The sequence below is a fragment of the Callospermophilus lateralis genome, chromosome 3, assembly GCF_048772815.1.
Source record: "Callospermophilus lateralis isolate mCalLat2 chromosome 3, mCalLat2.hap1, whole genome shotgun sequence".
In the NCBI taxonomy this organism is placed as follows: Eukaryota; Metazoa; Chordata; class Mammalia; order Rodentia; family Sciuridae; genus Callospermophilus; species Callospermophilus lateralis.
In genome coordinates, this window is record NC_135307.1 from 94528082 (window position 1) to 94554498 (window position 26417).

Sequence of the window (26417 nt, forward strand, 5' to 3'; positions counted from 1 at the left end):
AAATGTGGCATTTATACACAATGGAGTAGTACTCAGCACTAAAAAATGACAAAAGCATTGCATTTGCAGGGAAATGGATGGCATTAGAGCAGATTATGCTAAATGAAGCTAGCCAATCCCTAAAAAACAAATGCCAAATGTCATCTTTGATATAAGGAGAGCAACTAAGAACAGAGCAGGAGGAAGAGCATGAGAAGATCACCATTAAACAGGGATGAGAGGGGGGAGGGAAAGGGAGAGAGAAGGGAAATTGCATGGTAAAGGAAGGAGAACCTCATTGTTATACAAAATTACATATAAGAGGAAGTGAGGGGAAAATGGAAAAAAACAACAGAGAGAAATGAATTACAGTAGATGGGGTAGAGAGAGAAGAGGGGAGGGGAGGGGAGGAGAGGGGAGGAGGGATAGTAGAGGATAGGAAAGGCAGCAGAATACAACATACACTAGTATGGCAGTATGTAAAAAAGTGGATGTGTAACCAATGTGACTCTGCAATTTGTATACGGGGTAAAAATGGGAGTTCATAATCTGCGTGAATCAAATGTATGAAATATGATATGTCAAGAGCTTTGTAATGTTTTGAACAACTAATAATAAAAAAATTTAAAAAATAAAAAAATAGTAAACACTTAATAATTAAAATGGTAATCTTATAAATATTTATTTAACACAGTAGGCAATAAAGGAAAAGTTAATAACAAAAGAAACATAAGATACACAAAAAGCCAACTGCAAAATGGCAGACACAAAGACAAAGTTTTAATGGATTAAAAACTCCAATGAAAAAAACAAAGCTTGTCTGACTGGATAAAAAAAGTAAGACCCCATAATATGCTATCTGCCAGACTCTAAATTGAAAAATGTAAATAGAATAAAAAAGATAAAAAATTATGCACATGCAAAGAGTGATCATAGAAAAATGGAATAGCTGCAGTTATTACAGACAAAATGGACTAAGATAAAAAATTTTATTAGAGACAAAAAAGATAATTTATAATGAGAAAGAGCCAAAACATCAGAAAGATATAAATAATATCAAGGCATGTACACCTAAAAACAAACTTCCAAAATACGCGAAACAAAGTCCAACAGAAATTAAAGGAAAAACAGGCAATTGAACAATTCTAGCCAGAGACTGTAACACCCCACTCTTAATAACCAATTGAATAAACAGGCAGAAAATCACAGCTATAGCAGACTGGAACCACATGTCAATCAAATTGACCTGTCATCTTTGGACATTCTATTCAACAAAAACAGAATACACATTCTTTTCAGGTGCCTGTGAAACATATTCCAGGATTGACCATGTGCTAGACCACAAAATAACAAAAATTTAAAAGGGCGGGAATCATTCAAAGCATATTCTCCAACAACAAAGAGATATAAAATAAACACCAGAAAGAAATTTGGAAAACTCCCAATTCTTGGAAATAAAATGGCATATTTCCAAACAACTTATAGGTCAAAAAAGAAATCACAAGGCAAATTAGAAAATATATTGAACTAAATGAAAACAAATATAACATACCAAAATCCATGAAGTACAGTAAACAGTGCTGATGGAAATTGAGGGATTTAAATACTTACCTTAGAAAAAAAACTGGTTCACATCAATAACCTAAACTTCTACTTTATAAATGAATAAGAATGATTTAAACTTAAAGCAAGCAGATGAAAAGAAATAAAAATCAGAGGGAAAAAATCAATGAAAAAGGGAGTAGAAAAAATAAAAAAAATCAAAGTCCTTCTATGGGGGCGTGGAGGCTTGAAAATACAGATAACACAGAATACCAAAATCAGGAGTGAAAAGAAGGGACATCATTACTGACTTTACTGAAATTAAAAGGACTATAAGAGAATACATCTAACACTTTCATATTCCTCTGTACAAATCTGTAAAATGTCTAGAAAACTGATATTTAGGTGGACATCCATTTCTGCATGTGTTCTCCATTCAGAATTACAACCTCCAACCCCAGCACTCATAAGTCAGACAATTCTGCACCAATGTAAAATTTCTATAGGTTTCACATTTTTTGCTAGACAACAAAGCTTATTATTTCAAATTTTCAAAAAGTAATATTTCAGATAAAAGAGACAAAATCTCTGGATGTGATATAAAATAATGCAAATTATCAACTGAAAAAAAACAGACTAATATTTTAAATAATGAAACCAGGACACAGATCTGTATTTTAAAGCAAAAACCTCTTTTCTCTAAATGAAAGCAAGAATCAAATTTTTGAGTAGACATTTCTAGGAAAAGTACGTCTAGATTAAGTCTACATCCTCACAACATGGACAATTTCAAAAATTACATTTGGCTGGTCATATATACAAATAATCCAAGTTTATATTTCTTCCTGAGTGAACTTGAAGCATGATGTTAATGTTAATATGAACTACAAAATAATTCATGACAATTCTACAGATTATATGCAATTTTATTTAAATAATTTAACACTGCAGAGTGAGCCAATTTATAAGTATAAAAATAGATAGTTTAGCAACCAAATATAAGCACCACACAGAAGCAGATTATAAACACACCATTGGCCTTTAGAAGATTAAGGCAACATAAATATCTCAAGTAATTTTATGAGAATACTTTACTCATATAATAGATGTTATTAAAACATCTCAATATAGCTAGAGCCCACAATTTTTTTCAGTACAAAGTCTTCTCTTGTTGATATATTAATGATTCTTCTTAAATAGAGCACAACAATTAGTCTAGATTAACAAATGGACTATCAAAGCCACTATCTTGTTGGCCTGATAGTGGAATAATTGATTTTCTTGCAGGCTGCCGACATACTGAAGATGGAACTGTACTGCTCAGCTTTTTGGAATCTGACTTGAATATATCAGCCTTATGATGCACTGGGTGTCCGGGCGTCACACTGGTCTTCCCCTGATGGGGATACAGGGTTTCTTTTGACAGGCCTGGAACATGATCACTCTGACATTTCATCGGTTGACAAATCATATTATCTTTCTCTGTATCTGAAAAACAATTGGTTGCTGAAAACTGTCTGAACTTAGCAGAGTCACCTAGCATATCCACAGTTCTTTGTGTCCTATCATGTAAAAATGACACTTCACGACTGTTACAGGGTAAAGTTGCACTGTTGGAAAGCCAGCCTAATGAGTCACTGAGGTCTCCTCCGTCCTTTACTGGAGTTTCCTGAACACCCAAACCGTGACTGCTCTCAGATGTAGCATTTTCACTTTCTGTGAATGAATTGCATATATATGCTTTTAAACCAGGCCTCTCCTTAGGACCTCGAAAGATTGTATGTGTGGATCCTGATTCAGAAAGCCCAGGGGAACAACTAGGTGAGGGTTTATTTCCAAGGGTTTCCAGAAAAGGGTATACACCTGAATGCAGAAGTGACTGAGAGCCAGTGTCACTGGGCAGGTCTTGCTTCTTGTGCAAATCAAAGCCTTCTTCAACTTCACATGGAACAAATTCAGTAGAAACATTCTTTGGCAAAATGTCTAGGTGTCTGCAACTTCTATCCCCAAACTGAAAGTCTGAATGTGACCCCTTGAAACCCAAATGCTGTATGTCTCCATGCTCTGAATCCTCTAACCGCCTCTGTAAATTACAAGCAGCCCTCCTCTTAGGAACTTGTTCACACATACTTCTGGGGATGCTTTTTACACAGTTTGATTTGGTTTCAAAATGTTGTATATTCTGATTCATATCATTTCTTTTCGATTTTTCAACTCCAATCAGCATCTCTGAAGTCATGGGTAGTGTTACTATGTGCAAGAGAACACAAAATTAGAGGAACATAAATTAGGAGAAAATTAACATTTAAAGATAAGAATAAATTATGTATTTATGTATTCTCAAAGAATGCCAATGTATTTTAATCACTCTCAAAAAAAAATCAATGCTAGACACATAAAAATATTCCTTTACATATGTCTAATTTTGTTGCTGAAGTCTAATATATTATTATTGCTATCCACCTGATCAATCATTTTCTGAAAGAGATATTATAGCTCTCCAAAAGCCAACTGCAATATTCACAATTTTGCTGATTCTGAGGGTCAGTAAGGAGTTTCTGATAAAGAAAATCTGTTGGAAGAACCCCACCCACCTAGCACCTATACCCACCTCCTACACACAACCTAACCTAAATACAGTTTCTGATTTAATTGGCTAGGATACTAAATCAGATCAGAGGCAAAACAGCCACACAGTATAGAATTAGAAGCATCATGTCTCAGAATGGTATATCTTGGTCTAGAGTCCATGAAAAAGGGGACGTTCTACCAGGGATATTACCTGTACATTGCCCCCGCTCTAGAAAATGTCTTTCTTTATCATATGCCACTGACTATTCCTAAAGTTCTTATCACCATTCCAAAATTTACACAAATAATCTTTGTGCTCCTACATGAGGGTTGTCTCATGTATTCCTGAACAATCTCTAAGTTTTCCAGAGGTTCAAATACTCCATTTCCCCACATATAATGCTACACATGTCCCAGTTTGATTGGGAATTTACCATTTTTTTTCCAGGTATTTCTATCAGCTCTTGCTTTTTACACTCTAAAACTATTTATACACAAAAAGAAACAATTTATAGTTTCTTGGGAGACCATTCCATTATTATTAAGAACTATATGTCATCTATGTCCCTTTAAATGCTCTCATTTACCTAATATTATAGTTACTTTTATAATTCATCAATATTAGTATCACATTTGCTAAGTATATCACTCTCTACCCTGGTATTTGAATTTTAGATGTTCTTCTTGTTAAAATACCAAATGTCCATAATTTAGAAAACTGCATTTGAAAGTTATGACCTTTTAATAAATGAGTCTAACCTATTCATATTTAGTGTGATTGTTGATATTTCAACTTTATCTTCTACATTTTTGTTGTTGTTGTTAACCATTCTCTATTTTTGATTTTGTTAGAAATTTTTCTTCTTAGGTTTTCTTTTTTCTACTAGTTAGAAAGTTATATATTCTATTTCTTATTGGTTACCCTTAAGTTTTAGTACATATTCCTAAACCTATATTTTTCTTGTAATTATAAAGCTATCAATATCCACATCTTCTCCTTGAACATAATGAAAGTTTTAGCATATTTTAGTTTCCTCTACCATGTTCTCTTATATCACTCCAAGAATACTATAATTTCTAACATTCTTAGGTTCTGTTATTTATTCTATTAATTCAATTGCTTTAATTATAAGTTCTAATGGTTTTGTTTTGATGTTAGTTTGGTGTCTTTTTTCACAGTGATAACTTTCTGTAAATGCATGGTGAGTCTTGGTTATAGGTAATCTTTTAGATGTCCTGAATACTGTTATCTGTTTATGCTGCCTGCTTAAAGGAACTGGGGAGTGGAAGGGAGAATGAACAGCAGGACAGAAAGATCTAATAGTTCTGGGCTCCTAATTCTTCCTTCACATGTGGCCAGCTACCTGGAACACTTCCCTGCTCCCAGACTTTTTCTTCCTGTTGCTATTGCCCAGCCCAATCAAGAGTGGGAAGGGAATGAAGAAACAGAGTGACTTCACCTGGTTGCCACTGCTCTATAACACCCAACAAATTACCCCACAGACATCCCGTATCACTTTCAAATGTGGTACAATTTTGATATTACTCCGACTCAAGGCTGTCATCTTCTGGAAGTTTTGAATTACAGTTTTCCATTTTCAATTGTATACAGTCTTCTTTCTTTCAGGCTTTCTTTTTTTTTTTTTTTTTAAATACTGGGGATTGAACCGAGGAACGCTTAACCACTAAGCCACATCCCCAGCACTTTAAAATATTTTATTTAGAGATGGGGTCTCACTGAGTTGTTTGGGCCCTTGCTGAGTTGCTAGGGTCCTTGCTGAGTTGCTAGGGCCCTTCCTGAGTTGCTAGGCTGGCTTTGAACTCATGATCCTCCCGAGCCGCTGTGATTACAGGCATGTACCACTGCGTCTGGCTTCTTTTGGGATTTCTTATAGCTTCTGATTTACCCATTAATACCTTTTGGAACCCAGATGTAATTTCATATTTTTCTTATTCTTTATTTGTTGTTTAAAACCTTTTCTATCATTTTTAGGGATGAAAGCAATGATGGGAAGCTACAAAAACAGCGAGCTGGTAGGCACACTTAGTCTATCTACTCGAACCAGAAATTCTATGCTCTTTCTTGGTAAATTTCTAGTTTAAGTAATTCCCCTACAACTTTATAAACTATTCCTTACACTTTGCTCTTTTCCATAACGAGAATATTCAAAATCCAAAAAGAAGAGAGAGAAAAACCACTCAAGTGACTCCTTTAGACATACCTGCCTGTGCAGTTTTGCACTGGGATCTATTAGAAGTAGGAGTTTCTAGCAATTTTGCCATTGTAGCAAGCTTGCTAGCAGCATTCATAATCTTTTTCTCAGCCCTGTGGGGAATTCCAAAATACAAAATTAAAATAGTTGTGAGTTTCCTGAGCCCCAGGATTTGTTTTCCTATTAACTCTGCCAACACTTAGGGTAGCACAGCCATAAGCCTCTCTTAATCCCTGACAGCTGATCATATTAAAAAAGCTAATTTTGTGGTTAAGGAAAATGTTTAGAAAATAACAACATGCTGTCCTGGTGCTCTTAGGACACACTGTTTGTACTGAACTTACCCTTCTTCTTTACCATTATCCTGCAAAATCTGTTGGAGGCAAATTAAGTAATATTTGCGCATCTTCCGGGCAGTTTCCTGACGTTCTCGCAACACCTCTGCCTTTACCATTTCTGCTGCTCTTTCCTTACTTTCCTGAATGTAACGAAGCATGTCACCTATAGGGGAGGGAACACCCACAGGAGGTATAAGAACTTTTTCAGAAACATGGGAGGCAGACGTCAGACTATTCTTCTGGGAGATAAGGTGACTGGAGCTATGGTTTAAACATTATGCCAGACCTGCCCTGAATCCAGCCAAAGACCACTCAGTGACCCCCAAGGAAGCCACAGGGGCAGCTGGATTGGTCAACTGAGCCCCACCTAAAATCCTGACTCTCTAGTTTGTCATAATGTAGTTGCTGATAAGCCAAATAAATTTATACTTTCTGTAATTCTAAAATGAGGTGTTTCAGATCACCATTTTGGTAGATTCAAGAGAATCAGTTGGTTCTTTTGGAATGAGGATAGCTATATATGCTAAGGAAATACAGAGTATTCTATCATATTCTAAATACTTGGGCAAAAAAAATAAAATAGGAGGCGGAGAAACTTAAGCATTTAGAAGAAAAAAAATGGAAAAGGTGAACAGAAAGGAAGAGAAAAACTGAAAAACAAAAGAAAAGAACACAGTGTGAGCTGTGAAGACTCATATTCTTCTCTTGGGCTAAGAAAATCTATGTTTCATTTACTTTCAGCAGCATTTATTGAGCATCTAACTAAATACATTACAATCTAAGAAAGATTTATACAAAATGCTACTGTAGAGAGTCATGAGACAGTTATCTTCTAAAGTTTGCATAACATAATTAATCTACAGTTTTAAAATTTTCTTTTCATCTTTAACTTTTTACAAAAATAAATTCAGAACTACATCTTACATCTAGAATTTCACCATCTTTATTATATTAGGGATACCAATTTATGTAAGAATTGCCCTATTAATGTCCATTAGCATCTGAAATTAATCCTATGTAATAATGCCACATCTACTTTTCATTATTTGAAATAGGAAAAATTAAAATGAAGTACATGCCAACATAAAACTTCCAATCATCCTTTCTAAAATGTAACTATGACATAATACACACATACAAATTATCTTATTAGGATGAACAAAAAAAGCTTAAAATTTCACTTCCATTAAATTATAATACATCTTTGGTTAACACTAGTAAAAAGTGAGAAACAAATACCCTTTACTGATACTGATTGAGCTTATCAGAACTGTATACATGATTCTGCTCTGTAACTACTATATTTAGAAATTGAGCCTTTTCCTTCTCTATTTTGTTAAAAAAATGCAATTTTAGGAGGCAAATATACATTTTCCTATAAAAACACTGGCTATTATATTGAAACATACATCCATTCTCTGCAATTTTGTAATTAAAAAGCAGGAAGTATTTTATACTGTGAAAACATACCAGGGGAATGCTCTTCAGAGTGGCTGTCACTACCTGGTTCTGAGAAATTCTTGAGATCCAAGTTTACAAGTGTTAGATATGATAATGAGAAAAAAACAGAACAGCTGCTAACTGGATTCATTTCCATAGTCCCTAAAAGTTTATGGTAGGAAGCAATAATTGCTAATATGTAATAATTACTAAATTTCATGTGGTAAGGTATTATATTTTTAGTTTAGTACTAATGTCTAGACAGCAACAATTTTAAAAAATCCAGGATAATCGACAATATAAAAATAACTCTACTTTCATGTCATTTCCAAAAGATATTTGGGCAAAATGATCCACTACTACATAATTTTGAAATGGTATCGATGATCTTTTCTAAGATTGAAGAAAAAGCTAGTTTGAAAAATACCCTCAAAGTACTAATGCGCATATATTCTGAGTTTACATTTCATAGCAATAAAAAATGTTCAAACCATCCTAAAACTCTTGGGAATCTCTTTAGGGACTTACGCTTAATCTTTTTTACAGCTTTAATATACTGCCCCCGAAGTTCTTCCAAGGCCTGCCTATTGCTTGGCAGGCATGCATTTTCAATGGCCCCTTCTGACAGTGACCTAAAGACAATCCAAGATGGCAAAAGCAGAGATTATAATGAAAAAATTGACTTTTAAAATATACATATATGTATTAATATGTTCTAAATAAAAATATAGTCTAATAAAATAAACTGAGAATTTCATACACTTGAAACATGGTGGTACAATGCCTAGAATCTCAGTAGTTCCAGAGGTTGAGGCAGGAGGATTGTGAGTTCAACGCCAGACTCAGTAACTTAGTGAGGCCCTAAGCAACTTAGTGAGACCCTGTCTTTAAATTAAAAAAAAAAAAAAAAAAAAAATAGGGCTGGGGATGTTGGGGATGTTGGGGATGTGGTTAAGTGCCCCTGAGTTCAATGCCCAATACCAAAAAAAAAAAAAAAAAAAAAAATCCACTAAAGCAAGAGTAAAACGGAGACAACTTATGTTATGGTTGCTTAAATAAATAATGGTAAATCCACATGATGAAAATATATGAAAGCTATTAAAAAGCACATTGTAGGAACATATCTAATAACTTGGAGGAATGTTTTTCTCATAAGACTAAGTTAACAAAGGGTTACAATCACTCTAATTTTTAAGAAGCACATTGTGCATGGGGTGTGTGTAAAAGAAGCTGAAATGATATAAAACAGGGTTAACAGAGGGTATCTTCTGGGGTTAGGGTTTGGGAAATTTTCCCCTTTTTTTATACTTATTGATAGGAATAAAACAATATCAGTGATATTTCTAAAAATTAGACTTAGAAATAAAACGGTCTTTTAAAATAGTAAAAGTATACCTTGGTGGTGTTCTACAAAGTGTTTGCAGTTCTTCCAATTTATTCTTCATGTCATTGTTTTCTTCTATCAATTCTTCAACAACTTTATTATTTTCTTCTATAAAAAAATTTATATTAGGTTAGGTCTTTTCCAGTCTTCCTTTCCACACGTTCCCAACACAAAAGTCTCTATTTTGCATCATTTCCAATTGCTCTCCTGGGTCTTTCATTCCCTTATAAGCCTAGTCTGAACAATTCCTTGTTACATTTTCTCTTTACTTAATGTCTATAACCCATCTTCATCTTTCTTTGAGCTACATACTGTCCTGGGGTGTATAAAACACATGCATAAGTTTTGTTTTCCAGCCAGACTGAAGATCTGTAGATACCTATTAGGTTTACTAATTACATGTTTCCTTAAATCTAGTATATAGTCCACGCTCCTATAGATGATCATTGAAAAAGCACCTCGATACAAAATATAGAGAAAATTAATCTTAAGTAGCTGTCCATTTTCAGAAATAATGTAAGATTTTTATTTTTTGACTTTTAAAAAGAATATGAGAAAACTGGAGTCCATATAGTATAAAAGAAAAAAAAGCATTAATTTTAGAGTCAGAGAGACAAACTTTTGACACTACCTCAGTTTATTACCTACTGGATAAATCTAGACATATTTCTTAATCTGTCTGTTTTTTTCACATGTAAAATGAAGACAGTTTTACATGCCTTACAGATTATGACAGAAATAAAAAAAAAACCCAATGCCTTAAACAAGGCCTGGCAATACCAAGGTTCAGTAAAATGTGAACATGGTACTTCACATTTCCTGCTATGCCAGCCCCTCAACACACCTCATGAGCTAGGGAATGCAATTATCCTATAACCCCTGGTGGTTGATGTAACATATATTTTTAAACCACTTTTTAACAAATGCTACCAAGAAAATGAAAAAAAGAATTAAGAAACAAAAAAGAAGGAGGCACAATAGCAAAGATATTATCAACTAATAGATATATGTTGAGGAAAAAAATTCAAATAAAACTATTAAATGACTTAAAATTCTGGCCCTGACCTTTTTATCAGTCCACTGTTTTAAAGAAAGTAGCAACTTTCTTGGATCATTTCTAAGTCTAGGAATTGTGGAAGATAGGACAGCAGCTTTAAAAATCGCTATGCAAAACAACTATGACCATAATCTACAGTGTTAAATATCACTTGTAAATAATAATCATATTCAGTGATCATTCTATTATGTCAAAATATTTTGATTTTCATTAAATTTTGCAATAGCTATATTTTATCTATATCTTACAGTTGAGCTGGACAAATATATCTCATTTACTTTACTGGTCTCTATTAAGGAGTAAAGTTAATCAAAAGGAAAGTGTAGCTGTTAAAGAAAGCTTTTTATCTCAAAATTTGTAAGACCCTTTCCAGCCTTATAGTACTTACTAGCTATCTCTAACAGACTTGGTTAGCAGTAGGTGGTGGCAGGTGGCTTCATTAGTCAGCAATATTTACCCAAGTATGTGCTACACTGCTGGAAGTACTATGCCAAGTGCTGGTAGATGGCGTACATCATGTCCACAAGGATGAATAAGACAAGAGACATATCCCTTACCCTCAGGGAAGAGTCTGACTAGGTAACCGAATGATTATAGATAGTAACTTGGCATAGTACTTCCAGGACTTGACTCTTGTTGCTCAAAAGTCTAAACCTCCAAGGAGTACAGACAATAAATAATTACAAAGAGGCTGAATGTTATAAAAAGCACAGGAGCTTCAAAGAGTATGTAGTAGGAGGACCTAACCAGGTATGTGGCAGTCGGGAAAACCGCCATGAAGAAGTAATGTATAAGGAGAAAAATGGGTGGGAGTTAGCCAGGCAATGATACCAGGAAGTTTGGATAGAGGAAGAAGACAAGAGGCTCAGAAATGAGACACTGAAATCCATACTGTGCCTGAGAATAAGAGGAGCGTGAAGACAAGGCTGAGGACTGGCAGGGCTAAATCATGAAGACCTTTTTAAACCAGGCTAAATTAAGTGCTTGTATTTCAAACTAAGGGCCTGAATAAGCCACTGAAGAGCTCTTAATAAAAGAGTGTCATGAACCAATTCCTTTTGTAAAAGGTGCTATTGCTGCCCTACGGGAATGGATTGGTGCAAAAACTAGAAGAAGATAGTTATAGGTGATTTCCATTGTCCAGACAAAAGAGAGAAAAGAAATGAGCTAATCTGCCGAGTCTTTTTGGACAACACGATTATCTGAGACCCTGGTATTAGGTTTTTGATTCATTCAAACATTTGTTGTATGGTAGATGGCGTACATCATGTCCACAAGGATGAATAAGACAAGAGACATAGCCCTTACCCTCAGGGAGGAGTCTGACTAGGTAACCGAATGATTATAGATAGTAACCAAATGATTAAAATACAGAATGGTAATGGAAACAGTGGAGGAAGAGCCAAGTGTTACAGGGCCGCCCAAGAGTGGCTGACTTAACCCGATGGAAAAATCAAGGAGGGCTTTGCAAATGAGGCATCTATGAATTGAATTCTAAAGCATGAGGCAGACCAAAAGAGAAATAGTATGGTAAGTATAAGACAGAGACAACATCATATGCAAGATCTAGCAAGAGAAAATACAATCAGTTCAGAAATCTGAAACATTTCAAATGCAGAGTTCAGAGCACGGGTTATAGGTGAATAAGAGGGTGCAGGGGTTTAGGCCCAACAGCTTCCTTTTTTTTTCAGAAGGGCAGTGAGAAATGGCCAAAGATATCCCCTTCATATCCTGATAGCACTGTGATGCATGGGATGGATGGAGGCTAGCAGACCCTAGACCTGTGCTATGCCTTCCCCACTCCTAGAACACTGCTCTCAGTGGCAAACACCTCCATTTTCTAAGGCTTAGTGAAGGCTTCCAGTGCCTAGAATACTGCTTGACACACATTGAGCTCTCAATGTCTGTTCAGTCAAGAAAGGAAGAAAGGAATAGGAAGCTTTTAATCAAAGCTGAAATTTTCCTCCTTCAAGTTTATTAATAATTTGATTAGTAAAAATGAGGTCCAAATTGGTTTATATTAATCCCCAAAGAGAACCAGCACACACATTCATAAAAGCGTAACATTTGAACATTTCGACAAGGATCAAAGAGTTTTTATACTGGTGGCAGTGCAACTTTGGGTGCTAACCTCCAATTTTTTCCACTACAGCTTTGTGCTTTCTTTCTAAATGCTGAAGATGCCTACAGCATTTCTCCAGTTTTCTTTTCAGATCTTGACCTTCCTGCTTTGCCTTTTCAAGTTCTTGGAAGCAGTGTCCACAGCATAAATCTTTAATTTCAAGTGTCTTTTTCTTATCTGCAAAAATTAAATGACAGAAAACTTTTATGTAAGTTAACTAAGGACTCTACACACACGTGCGCGTGCACACACACACATACACACACACACCCACACAGAAAGTAAACCAGATGACATGACTCCTGGTGAAAGGCTATAGTATAATGAAAGAGCATGATGCTTAAGAAAGAGAAACTGGATTTAAGTCCTGTTCCACTACTTACTAGCTGTATGACTCGGAGAGCATATTACTTAAGTTCTCTGAGGCTTAGTTTTTTCTTATGTAAAATTGTAATACCATCTACTTTAAAAACTTCTATGAAACCTAAGGCTCAGATCATGGTCTTGAATACCACAACACTAAAAGGAACCAGGGATCTTCAAGAAATTGCTGACTTCAGTACTGGGAGAGGGTATATACTGAATGAAATTGAAATATCTTGCCATGAAGAAAGTAAGATTGTACTAAAAAAAAAAAAAATGTAGACATGTTGCAAGGATACAGGAGCCAGTTTGAAAGTGCTTCACTAGCTGAATCTGGGACAACTTGAGCACTAAATTAAATATACTAACGAATTGTAAAGCATGGGAAAAAACAGGAATTTGTGAATCAGATCAATAATCCTCTGAGTAGATGGATGGGTAGGTTGATACATATGTAGATAGATGGATAATAGGCAAATGAAACAGGAGGATTCTTAACTATAACACGATGATTGCCAACTGGTAAAAATGGAAGAAGCCTGGAATTGGAAAATTATTATTTTTTAACCAGCATGGGAAAGAATGGATCTGGTAAGAATCATCAATAATTGCCAAATCTAAGAGGAAGTTTTATGAGGATATTTGCATGGTCTTAAAAGTGTCTCCTCACAGATTTTTACTAGTTGCAAGGAGGGGAAACCCCAATAAGTATATAATGAAGAAACTGGACAACCTTTAACCAGGTGATCAAACAAACCTCACCAATAAGACAAATGTGCCTCCAAATGTGAAGACATATCACCCGTACAGCTTTCCAGCCCAGAAAGCATGATACGAATCTAATCATGAAGAAACACCAGATAAACCCAAAACAAGAGAAGTTCTGATAAACACGGGTCATGGGAATAGAGGATACTTCTCTCAAGAATGCTAAGAAAGACAAAGAAAGGCTGGAGAAATATTCTACATTAGAGGCTAAAACCCATGACTACTAAATGTAATAATATCTGGCCTTAGATTCCTGTAGGGGAAGGGATAATATTATACAAGACATTATCACGTCAACTCACAAAATTACAATACAAGCAACAGACTGATACTTTTTTCTAATGTTAAATTAACTGTTAGGTTATGCAAGGAAATACTTTATTCTTGAAAAATTCAGGCTGAGATATTTAAACATGAAGGTCACAATGCATACATCTTACCCTCAAATGGTTCAGGAAAAAATGAAATTCACATATACATACACACCAAAAAGCATAAAAAGGGTAAAACATTGTCAACACATTTCTCTCTAGTTAAAAGATACACAAGTGTTGTAAACAACTGCTTTTATTTTTGCTACTTTTTAAAAAGTTTGAAATTGTCTCCATATTTTAAAAAATGATTAAAAATTACTGGGAGACATAAATGTATAAATTGTTGGCATACAGGCATATAGCAGGTATACAATAATAATAGCTATTGTCATAAGTAATGTGTAGAATTCAGAAAATTAAAATAATATGAAAATGATACAGAAGGTAGATTATAACCATGAATAAGAAGCAATAAAGTAGAAACACAAATTAGCACAGATTAAGAGACCAGTATCTAAAATGTTAATACAAAGTCACTGGTCCAACAAAATTATTGTTTGCTCTCTCCTCACTATTTAGTTTCACTTAAATGGAACCAATTATGTTCATGAGCATCAAAGGATCAATGAAGCATCACAATGGTACCATACACTGATATACATGCATATATATATTTACACACACACACACACACACATATATATGCAGGTATATCAGTGTATGTACATACACACACACACACACATATGAAGAGAACTTCCCAAAGCCAAATATCATTTAAAATTTGTTTCTACTTGGGCTGGGGATGAGGCTCAAGCAGTAGCGCGCTCGCCTGGCATGCGTGCGGCCCGGGTTTGTGTTGTGTCCGCTGAAAACTAAAAAATAAATATTAAAAAATTCTCTCTCTCTAAAAAAAAAAAAATTGTTTCTACTGATTTCACAGTAATATATAACCTTCAGGCTATTTCCAAATATGATACAACATGAAAAGTAAGAAGCAAAACACAAATTAAGGTAGCATTACTATCAACCTAACTGGAAATAAGAACCCAGAAGCACAGGAAAAGGGTCTGTGAACAATGAGAAAACTGTCAATTGAACTCTTAGGACAGGCAGAGATTAATCTACAATTATGGTAAATATGCCTACTGAGTTACAAATGTGGAAACTAAGGTAAATAACTTAGTATGTGTGATTTGTCCTGCAAATTGCTAGTTCTTTTCCAGGTTACATGGAAACAAAAAATAGGAAGAAGAAAGGCAGGTATGTTTGTGGGGAGGGCAGGAGCAGGCTGCAATCGATCAATATGCTAAAAAGGATGAAAGGTTATGAAGGATTTGCCAATTCCTAGCTCAAAAATTTCAGTAAATAGGCAATATAAACCCGATGTTCCTCAGTAAGCTCTGAATATAAAGTGCTGTGGTACAGTATAATCTTTCCCATAATGACAAGTTGAAGCCACCAAATAAAAGTTAAACTATTAAGTCATCAAATGTTCAAGGAATATAATCTCTACATTCTTCACTTCACCATGGTTGGAAAGGAAGAGATTAAAAATACTATCCCTGTCCTAAAAAAGCATACAAATAAGTTAGAAAATATCTAATGTATTTCACAAGTATTTCTTCCATTAACAAATAGTTGAAATAAACTTCAGTAATTTGAATGAAAAAAGTCTCCATTATCTGGCATATCTTATATGAAACCCTTAAAGTCTCCATATCTTATATGAAACCCTTAATTTCTCAATAGGCAGGGAATAAAAACATGACTGCTCTATTAAAACTCTCATTATTTTCCTTATAATTACAATAGAATCACATAAATGGAGTAAAATCTATAAAAAGACAGAATAACAAGATCTAAGAACAAGATCTAATTCAACTCTGTCCTCTAAATACAAAATAAAATCTAAGGAGAAAATAGAAATCAAGTCAGAGTAATTTATATACTTATTCACTCAGAAAACTGTTCACTTCTTTGATTTCCTTTTATCCTCGAGATGCCCCTCTGGAATAGTGATCACACATATTATAAAGACTCATGGAAACAAAATCCAATTACCAGCTTCTGCTTCTTGCAAGGGCAAAGGCTGTGCTTGGTGTCTGGAAGTGGGTGCAGGAAGGGCTGCTGGGACTCCAGGATCTCCTCTCCCACTGCCCCCGCGGGCAGGATTCATAGAGATCTTGACCATATTTCTCTGAAAAAAAGTATCTTCATAATGAATATCCTCCACAAAAAATTGATACAAATTTCTATATAAAGTGCTAATAATAAAAATAAAAACATTGCCTGAAAACAATTGTGCTCTATCACTAATGTTTTTCTCACAGTGCTACATGACACTAGGAGCCTCCTAGTAGGCTAGTCCAACAGAGGACTGAGAGGCCTGCTATGACAGAGACAGGAAGTTCACCTTGTGCATTTATTTATATATGAATTTAAGAGACTTTGAATAATTTATGTTATCAAACCACAGGACAAACAATATGAAGTCAGAATTATTCTTGAAAATACAGAACATTTTCATTGAAGCAGAGATCAAATTCATTAGCAACTACAATATCAACCTTTTGCCTCCTTCAAACTGAAAATAACAATAAACTTAATTTTAAACTTACTTAGTACTTACATGTTCCTAAGTACTTTAATGTATGCTCTCATTAGATAAGAAATGCCAATCAAATTCCAGTTAAAGATAGAAACTTAAAACACATACTCTGCTTGATTCTAGAAGCCTTGATTTTAATTCTGAGAAACCCAATCACTAAATGTCAGGAAGCCCATGTATGGTGTCCCACAGAAGCAGCAGGCGGGAATTAGAGGCTCACAATCAAGAGGCTACGAGACTGAGGCCCAACAGAGAAATAAAAGCTGAACCAAAGGCTATTAATATCTCTAGTTTCCACTTAAAATTGGAGAAGAAAAGCCAAGATGACCAAAAAGGGTAGGAAAGCAATAACCTTTTTGGGCTTAATTTTAACTTGACTTCGAAAGAAAAAAACCAGAATATACATCCTTAAGGTTCCTGGAAAATTTTTCCCCAGTTGATATTTTTCTTTTATCCACTGTGAGCTGTTCCACTAATGTATTTTGATAAGGCATCCATTTTCTTAGAAACGACATTTTCCAGTCACTGCATCCTCTCCATTCTAGGAAACTTTTGATCACTTCTGCTGTTTTAATGAAGACTTCTTTAAATACACAGTTTTCCACTTTTAATTTCCATGAACAATTCTAAGTACAGATTTAACAAAATATAGTTATTCATATTGATGGCACCTGTATTGCAAATTTATAACCATTGATTTACCTCAACATCCTGAGCTGAGCTAGCTTAAAAATGGTAGAAGGTCAAGTATTACTTCTATGACAAATGCCAGACTGGGCACTTCAACGTCAGCTTTTCCTCAGGAATGGAACCAGACCCACCAAACAAAAGCTAAATTCTTAGCCAAATTATTTGATCCTCTCTCCACAGAACTGTGAGCCACATTAAGTCACACAGATGACCTTAAACTGTGTATATAATTATAAGCCCTATAAAAATACCTCAGGTTGATTGGGTATGCGTGTGTTTACGTGTGTACGTGTGTGTGCACGTGTGTATTCCACACCATTTGGAAAACACAGAATATTCTTACTGAAGCAGGGGTCAAATTCATTACAACTACAATGCCAACAAAATAAAAATATAAATGGGAAAGGTGGTGTAGTTTCTTCATGTTTTAAGGCAGAGATTGTCTTTTCAGGAAAACAAACTTGAAAACATTGACACGATTTTCCCATCACTTCTCATCCTAAAACCTGCTATAGATAATGTTCTTATTTTTGATTATCTATTTTCTCCAAAGATTCTCAATAAAGGATTAAGTAGTGCTCATGGGAAGCAAACTTATCCAATTGTTATATTGAAGGCAACTACTCAAGAATGACATCTCTGTGAAATCAAGGAGAAAAACAGCAACTGGGGTGAACTGGGACAAAGTGGACTGATCTTCTAGGTCCCTTCTGTTTCTAAAGTTATGTACTTTTTCACATGCTGGGTATAGGAAGGCCCAGATATGTCATGCATATCTTGCACCCAAACTTAAGGAACTAAGCCAGGGATTCATTTGTTTTTCTCAGATTGAAAAACTATGGTATATATTTGCCCAAAGCAATAAACTGACTATCACCAAATTACTGGAACTTAGATTTTTTTTTCCTAGCTTATAACTCTTTCCTATAGATATTAATATAAAATTCTCAATTATGACCTTGAAAAATCTTCAGTCATGATATCCTGATGGATCTCAACTCATATGTCTGAACTCTTCTCTCAAACAACCTGATAATATTGACATCTTTTCCACATGCTGAAACTTAGAACATTATTCTGGATCTTTCATGCATATCTAATTTCTTTAATTATAAGGAAGCAAGACTTTGATTTTTATCAGCTCTTTCACACAAACTTAAAGTCATTCTCAGAGAATACTTATTCAACTAAAAGAATACAATTAATTCATTCTATATGCACATACCAGGTGAATCAATAAAACTGGATTTTAGGGTTTTGGGTATGTAAGTCATACCTCTTATTTGCTTGTTTGTGTTCCAATACTTTTTGTATCTGATTGGTAGTTTTAGCCTAAATAAGATATAAATTCATTGAGGGCAAGAAACAGGCTTCCAAGCTCTTCAGAAGCTTTTAAGAAACTACAGCTTGATATGATACATATTTCTTAAAGTGTTAGACCCAGAAAATGAAAAATAAGAACAAGACTTATTCAGTTTCTGAAATCTCATCCTTTCAAATGAAAGCATATTTTCTTTCTTAGGAAAAAGACATATAGAGGCTAAAAACTCTGCCTCACTTTGTGGTACTATGAAGCAGTAAAGGTTCTTTGGCAACAAAATATAGATCCTTTGAATTTTCTACAAAAGGTGTTTTAAACCACTGATATAAATACAAGTCTCACATCTCCTAAAAAGAAAGGAAAAAAAAAAAAAAAGCATATGCAACTTCTACAGTCATCCTTGACATCCAACAGCTCTTTTTACTCTGAGGAACATACCTTTTCCCCTTCTGGGTTGGTATTTTCTTTAAGCATGGAGACTGTATCTTGAAGTACTTTCTGTATGCAGGCTTTTAGTTTCTCAAAATATTGCACAGACACCCACTTTGAAGAACAAGTTGACAAGATTTCCAAAAGCTGCTTGTTCTCTGAACCACTGATATATTCCTTTTGGGTTTCCATTAAGAGAAGTTCGACCACAGTTAGGACGTCTTCCTCATACTGATGGATTTCTAGTTGGATCCGCCTGGCTTCCTGCACTGTCCACTCTCTACGGCTCTGTTCCAGGCAAGCTTGTAATTCTGTCTCCTTTTGGAGAAGCAGTTCAGTTTTTTGTTTCATAAAGTCTTCTTTAGCTGTTGCAAGCACTTCATTAATTTTATTTCGATGATCATCTAAAAACTGCCGGTAATCTTGCTCATTTTGTTCTTGAATTTTGTGGATTTCTTCTTGCTTTTCTCTGTTCCATTCGCTCCAGGCCTTAGCCAATTCTGCCCTGACAACCACAGGGACTTCCTCGTTCTTTAACTCCAGCTCCTTCTGGAGAGAATGAATCTTCTCTTCCAAGTTCTTGCCCAGTGTTATATTTTTCTTCATATTTTCAATCTCACTTTTCCACTTCTCTTTAGCTTCAGACACAGCCAATGCCAGCTGAAGAATATAACATGTTTAAAAAGTATTTATGAGTCTCCTCGTTAATAACAAAATTAAACTAAGCAACAATTTAGGTTAACCTCTCAAGAGATTTAAAATTAAAATTAAAGAAAAAAAGCAAATTTGGATGAAATCTTGAGGCTCTTTTCCTTCATTTTAGATCACTAGCTAGTTTATGGCTTATGTTATCTAAAAATATCAATTTCCGAATGAAGAACTAAAAGCTGAAACTGGAATATAAATTTATATATTCATTCTATATATTTATATTTATATAATTAACTGAAATTAATGTCAGAAAAATATTTCACATTAATCTATATATATATTTTTTGGTGGTCCAAATTGTAATCAAACCCTGAGGGCTGGGATTGTGGCTCAGTGGTTGAGCGCTCTACTAGCACGGGCGGGACCTGGGTTCGATTCTCAGCACCACATTAAAAAAAAAAAAAAAAAAAGGCATTGTGTTGTGTCCATCAAAAAAAAAAAAAAATTCTCTCTCTCTCTAAAAAAATAAAAATAAAAATAAAAAAATAAACCCTGATATTTTTAATACTGATACAGTCTCAACTTTTATCTAAGCCCCCTACAAATTAAGTATCTTTTTTCTAAAGCAAAAGCAATCCCATAAGGAAACCTTACTATTAGGAATGTAACACACACCTGCATAATTATTTGTTAATAGGCAAGTCATGCAATTTTAGTGGTTAAAACAGTTCATTAAATGACAATATCAAACAGGAAGTCATTTTTCATTAATCTCCTTTTCTTTTATAACAATATAAAGGAATAAGCAGATAAAACAGCAGGCCATAACCAAAAAGTAACAAGGAAATCAAAACCCTGGGCTCCAGCTCCAGTTCTGCACTGACTGCAGAAAAGGCCTAGCAAGAGGGCTTGAAGGGGCAGACTTGTAGACAACTGTTGGCATTCATGGGTCACTATGACCACAGGCCCACTACTCAACTTCTCTGAGCCTCAGTATCATTGCCTGTAAAGCAGGGATGATTACAATGCCAATTTGATAGCACTGCTTGGGATTAAATGATATAAGGAGATAATCCATTTAAAGCACTCAACCCAGAGCCTGTAGATAACGAAGACTCAAATGTTACATAGCTTGAATTACTTTTGGATGTATGGCCGTGGAAAAGCCACTTAATTTAATCTCTTTGGCAACTTACTATTTTCACAAAAAAATGAGCAGTTGGAGAATAACCTTGAGTTCCTTTAACTTCGAATTCTCCCTCTCCGTATTCAAAGAAGTCAGGACATAACAGTGTCAAAAGAGAAAGAACTGAGTACCTCAAAGGCTGACCCAGTGGTGATTACTATAGGCAATGCTTCTTACATGTACTTGGAATGACAGCATGACTACTCACTCACTAAACTCACTGTCTAAGGTAAGCTTTCAAAGGAAGTTATCATAAAATTCCTCTCCACCACAAGAATAATTCAGTAGTCACTTGAAACCCATTTAAGTAGTTTTTTTAGGGGGGAAAAAAAGGATCACATTGCAATGGATGATTGAGAATCATTACCAGGTGACTTGAATAGATATAGTCCAATGGAATTTAGATGACCTGCCAAACTTTACCAAAAATGCATACCTTCTCAGGTGAAGTTCTATAAGGATAATTTGATAACATTAGTCAACCCAAATCAACCAGAATCACCTAAAGAGCTTTACAAAATCTTGATGCCTAGGCTATACACAATAGCAATCAAAACAGTATGAGAATGGAAGTCAGGCAACAGGATTTTTTTAAGATCCTCAAGTGATTTTAATGTGCAGCAAAGTTTGGGAACCACTGAACTACCCTGACCACTTGTGAACTCTAGAAACTGATTTTTACATTGCCGCAGATCTGGATTCATGATAACTCCAATTTTAAAAGAATTCTCTGGTCAGTGCTAAGAACTGAGCCCTTTCTCTAGCTCCTTTGGTTGGAAAAAGGATGTACAACAAGTTAACATTATGTTTTGTGGCTAATACAGTTATCTAGAAGAGTGTTACAACCAAGTGTGGTCCACAGACTAGCAGTATCACAACACCCAAGAGCCTGTAAGAGATGCAAATTCTCAGGACTCAGTCCAGACCTATCAATTCATTATCTCTAGCTGGAAAGAAAGCCCAGGAATCTGTACCTTAATAGACCCTGCAGATGAGTCTCACATTTGTTGAAGTTTCAGAAGCAACACACTGTCACTTCTACATTTCTGCACTCAAATACATTCAGGCCTTCTGTTCTCTTAAGGAAAGATCTTTTGGCCTATTTTAATTTCTATATTCTACCTGACTTCTGAGCTCTGAGACAAATATCCTCACTATTATATTCTTTCCCCCTTTCTCTCTCCTTCTTAAATTTTCTTTTGAAATGTTTCAGACACATGAGAAAGTACAGATAATGATATAACAAATACCTATGTACTACTACATAATGATTTTAATCTATGTTGAAATATTTCCTCAAGTAATGTGTGGTGTACAATAAGGAGTACAGGATATGAATCATTTACAACTTCTGCTATAGCTATATTCCACATTATTCTCCAAAATGGCCATCAGAAGACTGCACATGCTTGAAACTGCAATCTATTAAATTCTGTGTATCATATAATTCAGAATATTATATTCTGCATGTTGTGTAATTCTGAAGAGAGGATTTATACATATGGCATAAAATGGCACCTTAAATTTATTTTGGTTTTTATTTCCTTCATACTGACAGGTATGGATGTTCTTCCACTGATTTTTTGCTGCTTGGACTTATGGAGATTGCCGGCTCGTGTCGTTGATGTATTTATCATTGAACTCTAGTTTTTCTTATGAATTTATATGAACTCTTTGTTATATATTAGATTAATATTTCTCAGGCGTGGTTTATTTATTTTCCTTATTTTTATTCTCATCTTTATTTGACATTGCTATTTATTGCAAAAACAAAAATGTTTTAAACATTTGTACATATTTTAAACCTATTACTTTATCTTTACTGTCAGGTCCACTTGCCTCAAAATTGGGTTGTTATTGGGATACAGATCTGAAATATTTAATTTTATTTTAATTTTTCTATACTTTCACTTAAAAGTGTTTAATTCCATCAACTTAGCATTTATTGTGAAGCATATAAACATTTTTCCACAATTATCTGGCTATCATAAGATGACTTATTATGAAATAATTCCTCATCCTCTTATTTTGAAACAATTTATTATGCTTTAATTCATAGTTAGGCCTATCACTGAATTCTATATTGTACTGAATTTAAAACAATTCTATTTCTGTGACTCAACTATCCAAGTTGTTTCTTTCTAATATAGTCTATTATATGTGAAAGCTGGACTGGGACTCCTTTTCCAGGACACTAAAAACTTTTCTAGGCCTTTTGTTTTTCTAAATACATTTTACAATTGTTGTGTCAAATTTCAGAATTATTTTTGGTTTGTTGGCATTTTGAGTAGAATTGGTTTAGAATAGTAAGTTAAGTTGAAGAGTACACATGGATCACATGGTAATAATATCTGGGTTTTCCTTTCAAGGAACATGACATCTCTGGAAAATTGGCCCCTTACCAAAGAGATTATGTTGTATGATGACTGACATGGCACAGAAAACCTTCACACACAAGAGTATACTGTACAGTTAATAGTAAACAGATAACCACCTGTTCTCAATCATGTCTAAAGATAATGCAAGACAGAATGGGAATTAATTTCTAAGTCAAGGTTATCTTTCTATGAGAGTTTTTAGATGCTAAAATACATTTTCTTTCCCTACCCAACTTGATTATGATAACAGACACCACATGCTAAGCCCTTAGTTAATGCTTAACATGCACTGTCATGAGTAGGAACAAATTCCCAGGACAGAGGCAAAAGAGGAAGCCAGGGAGAGGTCTTCCCGAAGTTCCTCTCCAGGAGAGTGCTTACCCTTCTGGCCACAGAGATCTCTTGTTGTTCCTCCCACTTCTTCTGCTCTACTCTCATTCGCGCTTTGTATTCTGCAAGCTCAGGCAGTTCTTCTAGCCATCGAAGGCGAGCATTTTGCACAGCTGTTTCTACCTGTAGGGCATTACAAGACAAAGAGGCAAAGCAGGGTATAAAATTTCAGAAAGAGCTCACTTTCAAATAACAACTATAATTTCATGTGCGTTTGACATTGTGTTTCACTATAGCACAGGTACACTGACTTTAAGTACTCTACCTTATCCTAAATAGTAGATTCAGATATATTTTTTCTAAACTTCCCATGCTGTCCCATGCAAATGCCACAACAGAAAGTGGGAATCTATGAAATGTTTGATGAATAATACTATCTTATAAAACTTTATGAGGTATCAATTGTTATTTCCTACAAACTTCTGTTTTTCTTGAGGGAAAAAGAGGTATGCCAAAGGGCTGCTCAGTGCCAGCTGCTATCTCGTCCCTGTACCCACATGCTCCTCCCACCTCAAACATGCATGCACGTGCACACACATATATGTATCACTATGTTTGAGAACCTTACACCTGAAAAATTTCCTGCTGTCAAGAATGAGTTTGTATGAAAGAATAAGGGCAATACCTCATTTTGTAGAAAATTTTAAGACAATGAATTATAAGGTGATCTGGTCATAAATCTGCCACCAGTTACAAGATCATTAATTAAATAATTTGTATTTATTCCTTTCTTTTAAAATGTAGGCACATATATTTATAAATAGAAAAACAGAGTTGATATACTAGGCCATATTTCTTACTAACATACTAAATACAACTACAGGTAAACTCCCAGGAATTGAGAATATGGAGAAAAGATAAAGTTTCTATAAAAATTTATATTCCTTTAAAAGTTATTAGGAACTATTTCCTTAATACTACAATATGCTAATGCTTTTCTTGCTTGTCTTCATAAGACTGTCTTTAAATACATTTCTATGTCTATGGAACATTTTCTTAACATACTGACCACTTCAAAAACTATCTAATTAATTGAAAATATCCTTGATACCATTACATATATTTGTCTATGTTTCCAGATCTTATGAATGCCCTGTAAGCTCATGTAAAACAATACATTCAAGCAAAATTTTAACTACTGAGTATGGGAGTGTGTGTATTTATATATTTTTTGGGGGGGTGTGGTTATTGGGGATTGAACTCAGTGGCACATGGCCACTGAACCACATCCCCAACACCTATGTTGTATTTTATTTATAGAGACAGGGTCTTACTGAGTTGCTTAGCACCTCACAAAATTGCTAAGGCTGGCTTTGAACTCTCGATCCTCCTTTCTCAGCCTCCCCAGCCACTGGGATTACAGGCATGTGCCACCGCACCCAGCTAAAACCTGAATATATTTTTTAAAACCTTAGTTCAGGTATTATATTTTTTGGAAGTTTACAATAAGTAATATGTCTTTCAGGAAATAAATACATCAAAGATATATCAAGGTCCAGGAACCTCTTGAAGGCCAGACACCCTGTCAGGTGGTCTGTGAAGCCAAAATGATTTTCAAAATTATATTAAACACAATCTGCCTTTTCCAGTGCCATCTCTCATGCACAAAGAGCATAGTGTTCCAGGAACTACATGTTATATTAATGGCAAAAATGCTCTGACAACGAATAGAGATTGTGTTTGGGGTATTTCTTGTTTTTAAAAAATTTTCTCAAATTTATTTTGTCACATAGGTTATATCTATAATCCACACAAACAAAAGCTCTTTAGACCCCTCCATTTTTTAAAACTCAAGAAGCACTGTAATAGTTAAGATACATATAACAGGTAACTCTGTTAACACAGACTATATTTTTCTCAGTATGATACTTTAGTTTCTGAGTGCTTCAAAGGAAGGACAATGGCACCACTTTTTGGCAACTGATGAGAATTACAGACAAAATTCCATTTATGGGGCATGCCTGCAGACCCAAGTCACATTGAGTCTCAACATTAATATTATTAAATATCTTATTCAAGTATACTTATATCTATAACTATTTTGGTGGGAAATTTTCTATGAAATTAGATGTGAAAATTCACAATTAAGTTGTGCTTCATTCAGATGGAAAACCACCATCTTTAACCTCAAGTGAAATCTCAGATCTTAGAGGAACAAACATTTTGTAAACTGAAAGAAGATACAGAAAAATTGAGGGGTAAGAGTTTTATGACAGAAATATAATGAAGAACACTTTAGGAAAAACATAATGGGTTTTCTAGTCTAGAAATGCACAAAATTTTAAAATCTATAAACAAATTCAAAAGTTGCAGTAGTAGGGAGCACTGATAATTTCTATAATAATCATGCCTATTACCTGTTGGGCAATATTTTCACAGTATTTGACCTCCAATTCAATTTGGAGTTTCTTCAAAGCCTCCTTGATAGCTGTTTCCTTCTCTTGTTCTAAATCTCGCTGGAGCTTTTGCTTCTGCTTTTCTACCATGACCTCCATGTCTGCCTTGGAAATGACATCCAGGGTGGCTGCTTGGTCAGTTTGGCTTCCACAATCTGTGGTTTTCTTTCTCAGAGCTTTTACAGTTTGATCCAGCTTAGACTGCCACTCCTTTTCCAGCTGTTGTATGAGTTTTTGTTTCATCTGTTTTCAGAAGAAATATCATATAAGAAGA

General features: G+C 34.8%; 1 protein-coding gene across 1 annotated transcript in view; it reads right to left on the bottom strand.

The window, feature by feature from the left end:
* Nucleotides 1–2485: 2485 nt before the first annotated feature.
* Nucleotides 2486–26417, bottom strand: part of Cep152 (centrosomal protein 152) — a 76940-nt gene continuing 53008 nt past the window's right edge. The window contains exons 19-28 of the mRNA XM_076848553.2: nucleotides 26105–26386; nucleotides 23739–23870; nucleotides 19152–19802; nucleotides 16156–16291; nucleotides 12656–12823; nucleotides 9479–9575; nucleotides 8612–8715; nucleotides 6650–6806; nucleotides 6315–6418; nucleotides 2486–3771 (exon numbers count right to left, since the gene is read on the bottom strand). Of these exons, the coding sequence (XP_076704668.2) occupies nucleotides 2732–3771; nucleotides 6315–6418; nucleotides 6650–6806; nucleotides 8612–8715; nucleotides 9479–9575; nucleotides 12656–12823; nucleotides 16156–16291; nucleotides 19152–19802; nucleotides 23739–23870; nucleotides 26105–26386 (2871 nt within the window). The 3' untranslated portion in view covers nucleotides 2486–2731. The remainder of the gene's footprint in view (nucleotides 3772–6314; nucleotides 6419–6649; nucleotides 6807–8611; nucleotides 8716–9478; nucleotides 9576–12655; nucleotides 12824–16155; nucleotides 16292–19151; nucleotides 19803–23738; nucleotides 23871–26104; nucleotides 26387–26417) is intronic.